The sequence below is a fragment of the Natator depressus genome, chromosome 19, assembly GCF_965152275.1.
Source record: "Natator depressus isolate rNatDep1 chromosome 19, rNatDep2.hap1, whole genome shotgun sequence".
Classification (NCBI taxonomy): domain Eukaryota; kingdom Metazoa; phylum Chordata; order Testudines; family Cheloniidae; genus Natator; species Natator depressus.
In genome coordinates, this window is record NC_134252.1 from 11,270,086 (window position 1) to 11,284,579 (window position 14,494).

At 48.7% G+C, this 14,494-nt stretch overlaps 2 protein-coding genes and 2 non-coding genes across 7 annotated transcripts in view; all 4 read left to right on the top strand.

Moving 5' to 3' along the window:
- PHACTR4 (phosphatase and actin regulator 4) overlaps positions 1–7,369 on the top strand; it is a 96,878-nt gene extending 89,509 nt beyond the window's left edge. For all 4 annotated transcript variants that reach the window (XM_074934169.1, XM_074934167.1, XM_074934166.1 and 1 more), the window contains 6 exons: positions 706–862; positions 2,364–2,419; positions 3,391–3,452; positions 4,443–4,580; positions 5,410–5,486; positions 6,210–7,369. In XM_074934169.1, the coding sequence (XP_074790270.1) occupies positions 706–862; positions 2,364–2,419; positions 3,391–3,452; positions 4,443–4,580; positions 5,410–5,486; positions 6,210–6,225 (506 nt within the window). In that variant the 3' untranslated portion in view covers positions 6,226–7,369. The remainder of the gene's footprint in view (positions 1–705; positions 863–2,363; positions 2,420–3,390; positions 3,453–4,442; positions 4,581–5,409; positions 5,487–6,209) is intronic.
- Positions 7,370–11,506: 4,137 nt separating this feature from the next.
- RCC1 (regulator of chromosome condensation 1) overlaps positions 11,507–14,494 on the top strand; it is a 28,310-nt gene continuing 25,322 nt past the window's right edge. The window contains exons 1-3 of the mRNA XM_074934312.1: positions 11,507–11,536; positions 12,646–12,678; positions 13,709–13,739. The gene's annotated coding sequence lies outside the window, so the exon portion shown is untranslated. The remainder of the gene's footprint in view (positions 11,537–12,645; positions 12,679–13,708; positions 13,740–14,494) is intronic.
- On the top strand, positions 12,317–12,523 carry LOC141974778 (small nucleolar RNA SNORA73 family). Its single transcript, XR_012635819.1, has one exon. It is a non-coding gene; the product is annotated as a small nucleolar RNA SNORA73 family (small nucleolar RNA).
- LOC141974763 (small nucleolar RNA SNORA73 family) lies at positions 13,370–13,576 on the top strand. Its single transcript, XR_012635805.1, has one exon. It is a non-coding gene; the product is annotated as a small nucleolar RNA SNORA73 family (small nucleolar RNA).

Consider the following 14,494-nt stretch of genomic DNA (forward strand, 5'->3'; position numbering starts at 1 on the left):
CATAAAGAAGTACCTCTTCACACAACACACAGTCAACCTGTGGAACTTGTTGCCAGTGGATATTCTGAAGGCCAAAAGTATAACTGGGTTAAAAAAAAAAAAAAGTTAGATATGTTCATGGAAGATCAGTCCATCAATGGCTATTAACCAAGATGGTCAGAGATGCAACACCATGCTCTGGGTGTCCCTAAGCCTCTGACTGCCAGAAGCTGGGACTGGACAACAGAGGATGTATCACTTGATAATTGCCCTGTTCTGTTCATTCCCTCTGAAGCATCTGGCACCAGCCACTGTCCGAACACAGGATACTGGGCTAGATGGACCATTGGTCTGACCCAGTATGGCCGTTCTTGTGTTATGTTCCCACCTGCCTACACTCCCTCAAATACCCCAACTGCCAACCAGCCCATGTACATCCCTGCCTGATGGGGAAAATTCCAGCAGGGGATGCCATCAGAATAGTAACCACACATCCTTCCAGCTCCCTCTCTCTAGACAGGATGGTGTTACTCCTTTTACCATGCTGCAGGCTGTACTGTAGCTGCATGACCTTAGTGACATTCAGCTCCTGCCAACAGAGGAGCTGTGGTACTTGACCATTGTGTGTGTGATGCCAGGCTGGCCTGTGGATCCAGCTGCTTTTTTACAGCGTGGGAGCACTGCTGTCTTTACTCATGCAAGGATCCCTTCTTCCCTTTCCCCCAGGCGCTCTAGCTAACAAGGTGAAGAGGAAAGATACATTGGCCATGAAACTGGGCAACATGGCCACGCAGCAGGAGCTGGAGGAAAAGAATGCTTTCCCTCGGAAGAGCAAGGAGGAGTGGAATGAAATTCGGCAACAGATTGGGACAGCACTGATCAGGTACAAAATGCAGAGGAAAAGAAAAATCCTCTGTCTTCGGCATAACTAAGGGTGAGCCAAGAAATCTGCTTGCCTGAAATGTAGCAACCAGGAGGCTTTTTCTCTGCTGCGTTGGGGCTGGGGTGCTAGGCTTGCGTGTCATTTCCCTCTGAAGTAATGTAAAGACAAGAAGCTTACATTTCATGTAGGACAGTTTCCACTGTTCGGGAGGGAAGCCATTTGAGCTGGAAGAGCCAACTCTTCCTACCCCCATAGCCTGTCAGACTTCTCATTTCCTGGGTTGAAGTGTGCTGTTAAATACAAAGTTCGAGGAGCCACATTGAGCAGTGATGTGAGCAGCTTGACAGATGTAATTTGGAAAACAGGTGCAAGTGGCAAGATCGTCTAGCTCGCTGTGAGTAGGCATTCTTTGGGACCCTGGGTGATGCTGGTACTGCACTTCCTGAAGTTAGAGAGTGCAGCTCCCTTACCCAAGGGCTGAATCTGGCCTGGGGAGGAGTGGGAATTCTGTGGGTGTAAACTAAAGCAGGGCTGCAAAGTGTCTTGTCCACAGCTGAGTTGGATTCCCTCGCGTCCAGTTGGGATTCCCCTGCAATGATGATTCTGGGCTGCTTCAGCCCTTGCTGTGCTGGCAGTTCTAAGAACAGGAATTGCATACGATGTCACAGTACCTGTTTGACAGTAGCCAATACCAAATGTTTCAGAGGCTTCTTTGCTTCCACAAACTGCTCCCTGTTCCTCCTCCTCACCTCAGCCCCTGCGGAGAGAAAGGAGGCAGCCAGATACTTGAACAATCTTGCTGCCTCACCACTGGCCCACCTCAGCAGCTTCTCATCTTCCTCCGCTCCAGACTGCAGTTGTGCAGTCATTACCAGCCTGGCCAGTGTGGGTGTTCTGCTGCACCCAGGCAGCACGAGGGGGCAGGGGAGATAGCGCACCTGTAACCAGCGGCCTAAGTGTGGGGTCAGCTTGTGCCATCCAATTGTGCCCCCACTCCTTGGGGTGGAGAAGGAAAAAAGTGACCTGTTTCCATGTGACACACATGGCAGCTGTGCCCTGCTTTATCTGACATCCTCACGCGGGCTGTCTTCCTGCTACGCACCAGCCCTCCCACATGTGCAAGTTAACATGTTTGAAGCGCCCAACAAATAAAGGTGCATTAGAAGTTATACTGTGAGACCATTTACACCCAACTTCTGACCAGCTTGTCCCTCCTGTGTTCCTTACACCACTGCTGCCTGGCCCAGGCAGCTCCACGGGAGCAGCACCCACTTAGGCCAAGTTCAGTCTAGTGGATTCTGCTGTCTGGGTGAAAAGCTGTGTTAGCAGGTGGAGGGAAGAGTTGTCTGGTTTGAGCAGTGATGAAAAAAGGGAGCAAGACGATTAAAGTGAGTATCGTATTAACTCTATTCCCTGCTGCCTCCAAATGAGCGTTGGCATCTGTGTGTCCTACAGGAATATGGCTGGGCAAGTGTAATGGTTTTTATCTCCTCTTGTTTAGGCGACTAAGTCAGAGACCAACAGCAGAAGAGCTGGAGCAAAGGAACATACTTCAACGTGAGTAACGACTGCTCTACAGCTCCCAAACACAGAAGTATTGCTGGTTTTTTACCTGTTTCTCAGTTGTAGCATCAGAGGGGTGCAGGGGCAGAGTGTATGCCTTCTGCAGTTTGAGCAGAGTTCTAGGCCCCTGTTTACTGAGCTAGTGTTAATACACTGTTCTGTATCCCTTCTGTGGGGTACCAGCAAACGCTGACCTGTCTGAAGCTTCTTGGACAGTAGTATGAACACTCAAGCACAGTTCAAAGGCCCCTGTTCGCTAATTTACACCCGAAAGATTGTGAAACACGCACGATTTCTTCCCATGATATTTTTAAAGAAAAGCTGTTTTACTTGGGTGTAAACGTTCAACTGCAATATGTGCAGCCCACAGATCACTGCATCCTGCTACGGCATAAAACCCAGCAGGTGACTATGGTCTGTCTAGCTTCGTTGCCCATGATGAATGCAATTAGAGTTGACAGTGTAAATGGTGACAAGAGACAAGACTTAAAAAATCAACTCTAGAAAACAAAATGTCAGCTTGGAGGTGATTTTCAACAGAAATTTCCTTCTCTGTATTGCTCTTTAATCATTAGCATAACTGAAAATTCCTTCCCCCTCGCCCCCAAATATAACACCCATTATAAAATGTAACTTAGGCCCATAGGAGCCGAAGTCACTCAGTGCCTTAGAAAATTTTACCCAGAGTTCTCTGCTAGCCTGGAGAGGGCTCTGGTTAGCTACTGAACCATCCTGAGGTAAGGCCCATTCTGCTATCCTTAGTCTATGGACTGTTTGAGTAAGGATGTCTGATTCAGACCCTAGTGCTCTCAGCATGCCTGGAGTTAACTGCAGACAGATGGTAGGAGATGCAGATATTCCACGGATATGAAAAGCTGGTTTTCCGTGTTCAGCTCTTGACAGTGGTTTTCAACGAGAGGTGGTGGCACTGCTTTAAATGAAACATTTTTTTCCCCCTTTGCCAGAAAAAAATGAGGCCGACCGGCAGGCTGAGAAGCGGGAGATTAAACGCCGCCTCACCAGAAAGGTACTGCAGTGCTCCGTTTGGTGTTTTCCGTCTGCTCTGTTGTGGATGGTGGCGGTAGTAAGCACCTAAGAGAACATAGAGGGGTGGGGGAGTCATGAGGCTGCTCTGTGGTTATCTTGAGCACCCTCTGACTATAACAAGTTGGGAATCGGTCTGGTCAGTCGAGATATTCCTACTGCACCTATTGCTGGAGTGTCGGAGTTCCATATTAAAACAGCAGCGGCCACGGTTTTCAAACTGGGTGGCCTGAAATCAAGTTCCTAAATAAATGCCTGGGAGAAACTGATGGGAGCCGCAACTGCTTGCAGCCATGGTCTTCAGTGGGATTTGTGTCCAGCAGCTCGGGAAAAACAGGCCACTTCTATTTAGGTGCTTAGATGTGGATTTAGGAACCTAACTTTAGGCAGCCAGGTTCGAGAATTGTGGACACTATTTCCAGAATGGGGTGTGAAATGGACTGACTATCCCAGATTCTAACGCTGCCGTCTCCCATATACCAACGGGATTAGCTGTTGATCCCAGATGGGTCTAGCCCACAGGGACAGGGTTAAACTCGTCCCACACTTGTGGCTGGGAAGGAATTTTTACAGAGCATATTAATATGGAACTTAAGTACATGTTGCCATTCCCTGGGGCAGTAGGGAGGAATCATTTGTTAGAATCAGGTTAGGAGTGTATCCCACGCAGTCAGTTTCCTGCAATTGCTGTATCGAGGTCCCCCCTTCCATCTGTTCCTGTAGCTCTCATTTGAAATGCCATCCTGGCCCTGTGTGCTTTTTACACTATAAACACTGCCATAGACTCACTTCACTGATGAGGCAATTATTAACTCTTCATTAAGGACCATACTGGGATGCTTTGTTGCATCTCAGATCAGTGTCTAGTGATCTCTCTTATATGCACGAAAAAGATTGAATGGTGGGGTCTTTGGCCAGAATGCACACTGGTGACAAGTACCGTCGAAGCTGACTTGTCTTCTGTTGCTTTCAGCTTAGTCAAAGGCCTACTGTGGCTGAACTGCAAGCTAGGAAGATCCTGAGGTTTCATGAATATGTGGAAGTGACAGATGCTCAGGACTATGACCGGAGAGCAGATAAGCCGTGGACAAAACTCACACCCGCTGACAAGGTAATGGGGAGAACACTCTTCCCAACCCTTGGAGCTCCACATTGGATACTCCTTGCTCAGGGATGTGAGCAAAATAAACTTGCTCTTCTTCCTTTTGCTTCAACTCTTCCATGTGGTGGGACCCTGGTCTCCCTCCCGTCTCCTGAATGACTCATCCCATCTCCCTAGCCCCATCCTGTTGAGCACCCACCCACTACCAGCACACCAAGAGTTTCCTGTTCTCTACACACAAGGCCTGTTTGGGCTCCATGCTGCTTTCTCCCAATTCCCAGCCCAACCTCCCTCTTTTTGCTCTGGCCTTTGATCTGAAGGAGTGGACAGGAGCCTATAACAGGAGGAAGCAGGGTACAGATGCTGGGAAGACCCAGGGAAGAGTGGGGGAAGTTCTTGGCAGGCTGAGGCTGGCCTGATCAGGATCACTGCAGGAAAGTCTCAGTCCAGTTCCATGCACCATCATCCCTTAGGAACTGGGCATACCTCAGGGTATCAAGCATCTGGGGATTAGCCAGTATTTTAGGGTTAACCTGAGTCTTGAGAGGGGTTGCTGAAGAAAAAATGGGGGAGCTGCTGAGTTTGATCTCCAGTACCTCACTTGGGTTATAGCTGTCCGCAAGCTCCCTCTTCAACGGTGAGGAAATGGAGGCTGTGGGTAGTCCTGTCCATTTCAAAACTACATGTGCCCTTCATTTTATTCCTTAAAAGTAATTGAGATGGTGCGGACCAGCCACAAGCAGATCTGTACATGCAGCACGTCCTGGGTCTGTGTAAATCGGTGGTGGTAATACACAGTATGGGTGAGCTGAAAGGATTTCTTTCCCCCTCTGTACAGGCTGCCATCCGAAAGGAACTGAATGAGTTTAAAAGCTCTGAAATGCAAGTCCATGAAGACAGCAAACACTTCACACGGTGAGTGACACAAGACTCCAGGAGCCCATGTGCTTTGTCTTCGTACAGGCCATAGCTGCTTCTCGTCTTGCTCATAAAGCTGTGCTCTGAGCCTCTTAAGCCAAGAGCAAGTCTGAGCTTTCATATTGAGTAATGGGCTTTAATCCCATCTGGGAGAAATAACCAGATGCACCTTTCACAGATATTTATCTTCACTTTCTCTGTTGTAGGGGAGCTTCTTGGGTGCACCTGCCTGTAAATGGTGGGCCTGGAGACTGGGTAATGGGTTATAGAGCCTTTCACCTGTACATTGTGGGTTCAAATCCCGGTAATTCAATAGTGAGCAAAAGCTGATGCACCACTAACCAGCTGTTAACTAGTATGTGAAACGAGTAGCCAGGTGCCCATGTTACAGAAAACATCACAATTCCCTCCCACTTGCTCCGCAGTCTCTACATAGAAGTGAATGGAGAATGAAAAGCTGCTCCCCACAGGCTAGAGTTGGGAGTGTGTTGGCTTGGCAGTGCAGGAGAAGTTCTTTCTCTCAGTCCCCACTGGGGTAGATTGTTATACAGGGACCTGAAGTGCCTCTAAAATTCTCATTGAGAGCCCAGTGATTACATACCATCAGTGCGGGGACACTACCAGTTTATTAAAGACCTCCTGATATTTTAACATCCATAACATTTCCTTACAGTTTACCCAAATTCCAGGTGTGACACTGGTTTTACGCTTCTATTTTAGGTTCCACCGGCCATGATCCTCCAGAAGAGGGAATGAGAGAGACCAGAGGAGAGAGAATTGAAAGCGCGTGCTATTTCCATCTCCTGGGCAATATAGTGGAGGAGAACCTTGGGGCTCATCCAAGCTTTGTCTTGAAAACATACCCAGAAAAGGGCTCTGAGCTGGGGCGCAGGGGGATCCTATCTGAATGTAGCATTTCACTGGAACAAACGCATCTCGAGTGCCATCAGGCTGGAACTGAACACTATACCTCGCATGATACAGCAATACTCCCCAGGGCATCCAGGCATCCCGGCTCACCTTCCTGAGGACTACACCGGCATTGGAACTGAGCTCTTCCACTCCTCCCCCAGCTCCCTTTATTGCTCCCGATGAACCCTGTTCTCCACTGTAAATAGTCCTTACAAACTGGTTGGAACTTTTTGTTTTTCCCTTTTTGGGAAGGGGGGAAAAAATAATCTAAGCTCTGATGTTCCAGAGAGCTGGGAAGCATGTGTGTATATTTGCTGTGTACAAAGGAAACCTTTTTAAAAAATGCTGACCTGGCAGGAAACTGACATGTGACTATTTTTGGTTTTGCTTGCTTCTTTTTAATGTACTTAATATTCTGAATCACTACTGACCAATGATATGTTGCCCTGGAAGGGAAATTGTATAGATCTTAACAACATATGCTGCATCTTGTAAACTGAATTTTTTATTTTACAAAAACCAAACCCACGTATCTGCTCCTGTGCTAACAGACCTTGTCGTGAGACCATTAAGTCTTGTTTAGTGGGAGCTACAGACACAGGAAACAACGGTTGCCTTTTAAAGTTTTGTTTTTAATTTCAGGAAGTTGTGGTATGTAATAAGTTTTCTTTGATTGTGGCTTCCTCTATTTTTTTTATTTATGCTCTCCCGGATCAGGGTGAAACTTGCCTTTTCCTATTCTCATAGCGAAACCTCCTGGAAATTTTGAGAATTACACTGTGGAGGGGAAGAGGTTTTAAAAAGTGACCTTAAAACCAGTCAGTCTTCTGAGAATGTTCTCTTATCAGTTCTTACTGAATGTCTTTAATGCTGACATAAGCTACAGCTGTAGCGATGTGCACGGCACTTGTCCCTTGGGGGTGAAGTGACACTTGGAATCAGGCGGGGGAGATGTTACTCAAGAATATGGGGGATTTGGGATTTTACTGGGGGGTGGAGGGTTCTGTATTGTTGGATCACTGGCGTGTTTTGTTTGTTGCTTGTTCACTGTCTTTGCTGGAGGTCACTCACAGCTTGTGCCGACTAGCAGTCGGCATTAGTGTGCTTGAGGTCTGTGCTCATGAATCCTATGTATGTCTGCCTGCCTAGTGTGGAGGCCTTTTCATGTTCTTGGTACTGCCCTTCTTCCATGATGTGCCAAGTATCTGCTGGGTCAGTCCTACGGGGTGTAATGTGGCACCCTCATCTGCTGCCTTCACACCCCAGGAGATCCAGTTAATCCTTGTTTCATCTCAGTCATCATACTCTTAGAGCAAGGAGTCACTGGGGATAATTTCTTGTTTCTTCAGGGTTCCCTCATAGTCCCCAAAAACAATGATTCACAAGCAAGAGGCAAAGATTGAAGTTCCCTTTATAGAAAACAATATGGAACCTGGTGCATTGCACTTCCAGATTGCTTCCCTGATGTACAAAATCTCTCTAGACTAAATGATTGCATTGTATATCTGTCTTCCCGTTGACAAATTTTAATTATTAAATAAAAGTATTTTAGGACTTTTTTTGTAAACAAAACAACTTGTCTTTCATTTTGTGCCACTAACAGGAAGGTGAGAAATAATGGGGACCACTTCAAATCCCTCTTGAGAAGGAGCAATTAAGTTCTGTGCGGTTTTATTCTTTGCAGGTCTGTCAGATGAGACCATGACTAAGGTCCTGTCCACCTTAGACTGAAGATCCTCAGGATGTTGTTTGTAAGAATAGGGAATGTTGTTATCCTAGTCCTCTCACCTGCACTGTACAGCAGACTGTGTACTAGCTGGCTGCTGGCCTCCACCCTCAAGAGCAATAGTATTTCTGCCATGTTGCTATATAGTAGGTTAAGGCCTTTTGAATCTTAAAGATGAAATACTGTTTTCATAGATATTACGGTAGCTTGTGAGCTGGAGTACACTTGCTTCTGTGCATTTGTATATGAATGGGCCTGGGGAGAACCATTAGGTTAGTGAGGTCCATCTGCTCACAGGATTTAGGGACCTGTTTGAAATCCTGTGGGATGAAGTAGAGACTGATTTCTGCCAGTGCACCCTTACTCTGACGCCTGCTGACGTCTTGCTCTTTGGTCTCCACTGCTGACTTTGTCTCCAAACCTTTAGGCCTGGTCTACGCTACCCTGTTTTACGCAGCTGGTCCTAGACCAAATGGTGCCCCAGGCGAGGAGCGTCTTCGGCACCCCTCCCCCCACCCATTTGTTAAACTTCTGAATAAATTATTTTTTATTGCATTTGTAGCCCATTTCATGACTTCGATGCATGATTTGCAGGCATGATTTTAGTCCTGTCATATAAGACGATAAATTTGCACACTAGGATCTGTAAACCTGTATTTATTTATTCATGCCATATGTAAGCAACTAAAACTAGTTTCCTCTAAGACAGCTGTCTCCAAAGTGGGATGTGCAAGTCTATCGATTGCGGGGCGCAGCAGGAGGAGTGCCGTCGGGGGGGGAGCACTCAGTCCTCCAGCCTGTGGAGGAGCAGGGGCAGCCACGCAGCCAGCGGCTGGAAAGAAGCGTCACTTTCCCCTTGAAAGTCGGCCGGAGAGAAGCGGCGCTTTGAAGGGGAAAGCGCCGCTTCTCTCCGGCCGCTGGCTGCACGGCTGCCCCTGCTCCTCCTGAGTCCTCCGGCCCGTGCTCTCAGGGCTGCATTCCGAAAGGGGCTTTAGAGCTGCAGGCCAGGGCCCCCAAGCCCCTAAAGCCCCTGCAGTCCGGGTGGCCCTGCCTGCCGGGGGGGGGCAGCTCACAGAATCGTGGCTCTCAGAATCGTGGCCATGGAGGTGGTGCTGCGCTGCGCAGAGCCACCTGCACACCCCCTGCACCAAACAGGAGCTGCCCCAGGTAAGTTCTCCACACCCCCTGCCTGCCCCAGCCCTGAGCCTCCTCCCGCACCCCTACCCTGAGCGCCCTCCCACCCCCTAACTCCTTCCCAGACCCCGCACCCCACCCTGAGCGCCCGCTGTATCAGTGTTAAAACAAGATTTTCAAAAATAAAGCATATTCAATCACATTGCTCTCACTAAAAACATTAATTTTTTTTAGTGAGAGCAAAAAGGTTTTTTGTACCGTTAATAACTAAAATAAATTATTTTAAAATATTTTTTTCTTTATCTCATTGTTTTTTAATTTCTATTTTTTATAATTTACACAATATATTAGTACAGTAATACATGTATATAATTTATACATAAATATACATACAGTGGGGGTGCATGCTCAAAAATTTTTTACAGATGGGGTGCGTGGCCAAAAAAAGTTTGGAGACCACTGCTCCAAGACAGTGGTTCTCAACCTGTTTACCATGGTGGGGCACATCCGCATCCAATAGTACCTGTATGGCCCTGAGGATGTCACGTGCGCTGCAGCTCTGTGCTGATGGGGCCGCGGGCCACGCGTTGAGAACCGCCGCTCTGAGGATCCAGAAACTTTAATTTTACGGATAACTGAAATGTACTAACATCAAGAAGTGCATCACCATTAGGCGGACCACCCCGAGACAGCCTTGCAGGAGCTGACCGCTGTAGCGTGTGAACCCTGCTTAGCCCCTTCTCTACGCGCGGGGGGCGCGGCGGGCGGGCCGCGCTCTCGGCGGTTCAAGGAAAGTGTCGTTCTCCGTCCTCCACGTCTGGAAGGTTCCGTGAGATTCTGCAAAGGTCCGGAACGTTCTCGGTCGGTGAAAAATGAATCCGCAGCTGGAATACCTGAAATATTTGACTTCGCTCTGTTTCCCCTTTTGCTGTTAACAACAGAAGCAGCCCCCCAAGCCTGGCGCCAGGCTGGGTGATATTAACAAACATGCACATTTCACCTTTCCCAGCATCTTTTATTATCCAAGCACCCCCCCACCCCCAGTAACTGCACCGTATCTGTTTGTCAGCAAGAGTCGGCGGCCACACCCCGAGGCCCCCAAAACGTTTGTTGGCAGAACCCCTGGCTGAGGCAAAGGGTGACCCCTCCCCCTCTCTGTCTGGGCCTGCCTGCCACAGCCCCCCCCCCCCGCTGCTGGTCTAGGGCGGCCCTGCAGGGGGCGCTGTCTGGGCTCCCCGCAGCCACCGCCCTGGGAGGGCAGAAGCGGCCGCACGAGGCCCAAGCCTTTCCCCGCCCGAGATCGTACGCATGCGCTTCAGGGAGCCTCCGCCCCCGGCCAGAGAGCTATGACGCAGCGCGCGCGCGCCGCAACCTGTCGCTGACCCACGGAGCCGTTGGCGTCTGGGCCTGCCCCGAACGACGGGACGCAACGCAAGCCCCGCCCTGCCGCCCTGCCATTTCCGGCTCACCGCTGCAGCGCATGCGCTCTGGACCTGCTCTTCCCGTCGTGCTCTGGGTGCTATAAATTCTCGTTGCCCCGCCTCTGTCGCTCTTTTCCCTCGGAGCGAGGTGGGTGGCAGGAGCGGGGCCGGGCCTGGCTTGGCTTGGCGGGGCGTGTGCGTAAGCAACAGAGATGGGTGCTTGGGGGGGGAGAAGGGGATGGCGGCCCGGGGGGGTCATAATTCCTCTCCTGCCCAGGGGAGGCTGGGTCTGGGGCCAGGGGGTTCGTACGGCGGCCGGCGGGGATCATGATTGCTCGCGGGCCCGCTTCGCTGATTGGGGGCGACCCCCCACACGCCGGGCAGGAGCCCCGGGCCCTGCAGGGGCGGCAGGGCCGCAGCCTGGGCCCTCACCGACTGGAGCCTGGGCCTCAAGCTCGGCCCATCCCCCGGCGCCTCTCGCGAGGGGAGGGGCGGCGCCGCGTGCTGCCCCCGGGGGGCCCCCCTGGGTCCGGCGTCCAACGAGGCCCCCGGAGAGAGGTTGCGCGCTCGGCTCTGCCCGTGTGGCGCACGGGAGCGCAGGCCCCTTGCCCCGCGTTGGAGAACAAGCCGGGCCTCTGGTCTGCAGCCCGCCGGTTCCTGCTGCTGCTCTGAGCCCTCGGACTGCGCCTGGGGGGATCAGCCATGCAGGAGACCGTGTATCCCTCAGACGGCTTCTTCCCGCTGGGAAGGCACGTTCTGCAGCCCTGTCAATCCCCATGGGCCCAGCTGTTCTAACAGGTTATTTGCTTGTTCTGTTTCAGCAGCTTTGCAAGCAGCGCATGCCTGTCCACAAGGTGAGGACTTACAATTTTCTCTGTACATAAAGGTACTTTTCCACTTGCTGGTATTGTTTTCTTGCACACTTGGGCTGGCTCTGCATGGTAGCCCAGTTTACCCCAAATAACATTGAATCCTGGAGATGGAGAAGGCTCACTAAGGATAGCAAAGTTTAACTAAACCTGAACCACCCCTGTTAGAAAGCATAGGTGGTGATCCTACTTTCTCACAATAGAGGAGCACTCTGTTGCCTGGTTGCAGGATCAGGCTTTTGGGGGAGCGTGGAGTGGTACATTTGAAATCTTGTGTCAACAGGTGTTCTCAATTTAGTTGGTATTGGCCCTACTTTGAGCAGGGGATTGGACTAGGTGACTTCCTGAGGCCTCTAACAACCCTAATAATCGATGATTTGGTGCATATATGATTTTGTGTAATAATTGAAATTTAGAAGCTATGTTGTAGTCACTTTGCCTTTTCATTGACTGACTCTAGATCTTTGTTTTGGTCCATACAAATTTCCATTTTGATCAGATTTGAATTCTAGTTCATGTACATCACCCCACTTCAGTGTTTATAAAACAGACTTGAGGTCCATTTGGTCAGAGTTCAGTTTTCATAGCATTACCCATGGTATGTCTAACACATTTGTGTAACTGGTGCATGGTGTACACCCATGCTTTGCATTGAGGGTTTTCGGGCACTGCATTATGAGGTCAGAATTCATTAAAGTTTAGCATGTGGGAGGCTAACTGGGTGAGTGGTTCAATTGCATATGGACTGGAGTACATTATTTCAATCCAACGTGGGCATCCGGAGAAGTTGCTCTCTCTTGGCTCTACCCGTGTGGCGTACGGGAGCGTAGGCCTTTGGGCTCCATGACGTATAGTCCCATTCCACGACGTTGGAGAATAAGCTTGGGCCTCTGGTCTGCAGCCTGCATATTCCTACTGCTTCTCTGAGTCCTCGGACTGTGACTGAGGAGATAAACCATGCAGGAGACATTGCATTACTCAGATTGCTTCTTCGCTCTGAGAAGCCATGTTCTGCAACCCTATCAAACTCCATTGGCAGATTGAGCAGGGATTCATTCAGTTGTTCTAACATGTGTTTGCTTGTTCTATTTCAGCAGCTTTGCAAGCAGCAGATGCCTGTCCACAAGGTGAGGACTTATAATTTTCTATGTGTACATAAATACCTTCCACTCCCTAGTATTGTTTTCTTGCACACTTGGGCTGGGTCTGCATGGTAGCCCAGTTTACCCCAAATAACATCGAATCCTGGAGATGGAGAAGGCTCATCAAGGATAGCAAAGTTTAACTAAACCTGAACCACCCCTGTTAGAAAGCATAGGTGGTGATCCTACTTTCTCACAATAGAGGAGCACTCTGTTGTCTGGCTGCAGGATCAGGCTTTTGGGGGAGCGTGGAGTGGTATATTTGAAATCTTGTGTCTACAGCAGTGTTCCCAATGCATATATGGTTTTGTATAATTGAAATCTAGAAGCTATGTTGTAGTCCTTTTGCCTTTTCGGTGACTGACTATAGATCTTTGTTCTTGTCCATAAAAATTTCCGTTTTGATATAGATCAGATATGAATTCTGGTTCACCTACATCAGCCCATTTCAGTGTTTATAAAACAGCCTTTGTGTGGCCCATTTGGTCAAAGGTCTGTCTAGTACATTTGTGTAACTGATGCATGATGTATACCCATGCTTTGCATTGTGGATTTTGGGCCACTGCATGGATGGGGTCGGAATTCAGTAAAGTTTAGCATCTGGGAAGCTAACTGGGTGGGTAGTTCAATGGTGTATGGACTAGTGTAAAACAGTGCTAGAGTACATTATTTCAATCCAACGTGGGCATCCGGAGAAGTTGCTCTCTCTTGGCTCTACCCGTGTGGCGTACGGGAGCGTAGGCCTTCGGGCTCCATGACGTATAGTCCCATTCCACGACGTTGGAGAATAAGCTTGGGCCTCTGGTCTGCAGCCTGCATATTCCTACTGCTTCTCTGAGTCCTCGGACTGTGACTGAGGAGATAAACCATGCAGGAGACATTGCATCAGTCAGATAGCTTCTTTATTGCCAGGGTTGTGCATGTGAGTGTTAACACACTTCAGTGAACTGTAAGGAAATCTGATATAAGAGGGATGAATTATCAACTCATCTGAAAACTTTTTTTTTTGTTCTAGCTTCAGGTGCTATGTTGCATCAGTTGAAAAGGTGAGTAATGTACTGTCCATTACTTCTTCATAGACATGTAGATTTTTTGCAATTCATAGCTGATGTTTATTAGCACAAACTCTTTAGCTTTGTTGATTAGTATATAAAAGCTGTATGGAATCAATTGTAAAGTACCTTAGTTTATCATAGAAAGAAAAGGAGTACTTGTGGCACCTTAGAGACTAACCAATTTATTTGAGCATAAACTACAGCTCACGAAAGCTTATGCTCAAATAAATTGGTTAGTCTCTAAGGTGCCACAAGTCCTCCTTTTCTTTTTGTGAATACAGACTAACATGGCTGCTACTCTGAAATTTATCATAGAAGTTTCACTTCATTGTAGCTATCCAGAGGAATTACTCTGTGTTGGACCAACACAAGGTTAGCCTTCAAGCCTTGTAGCTTCTAAGGGACAGATGGGACCTGAACTTGTGTGACCATGGTGTGGTCCTCAAATGTAGATTATAACCTGCTATGAGGAAATTGAAACTACAAAAAACCTGCCTTGCTGAAAAGCATGAGAATCTGCATAGATCACTACTGTGGGGCTAAATTATTTTGATTACACCCTGCAATATGTATGCTCAGTTGGCTCCCATGGTGTTTAAATTTGTTAAGGCTGGATTAAGGTGACCTAATCTCCCATAACTTCCAGTAGAGAAGACAACGGGGCTGCCTAGTTTGGGTATTGCAACAGAGCAGTGGAAGACAGGAATCTTGAGGCCTATGAAAGTCTCCCATAGCTGTGGGGTTGA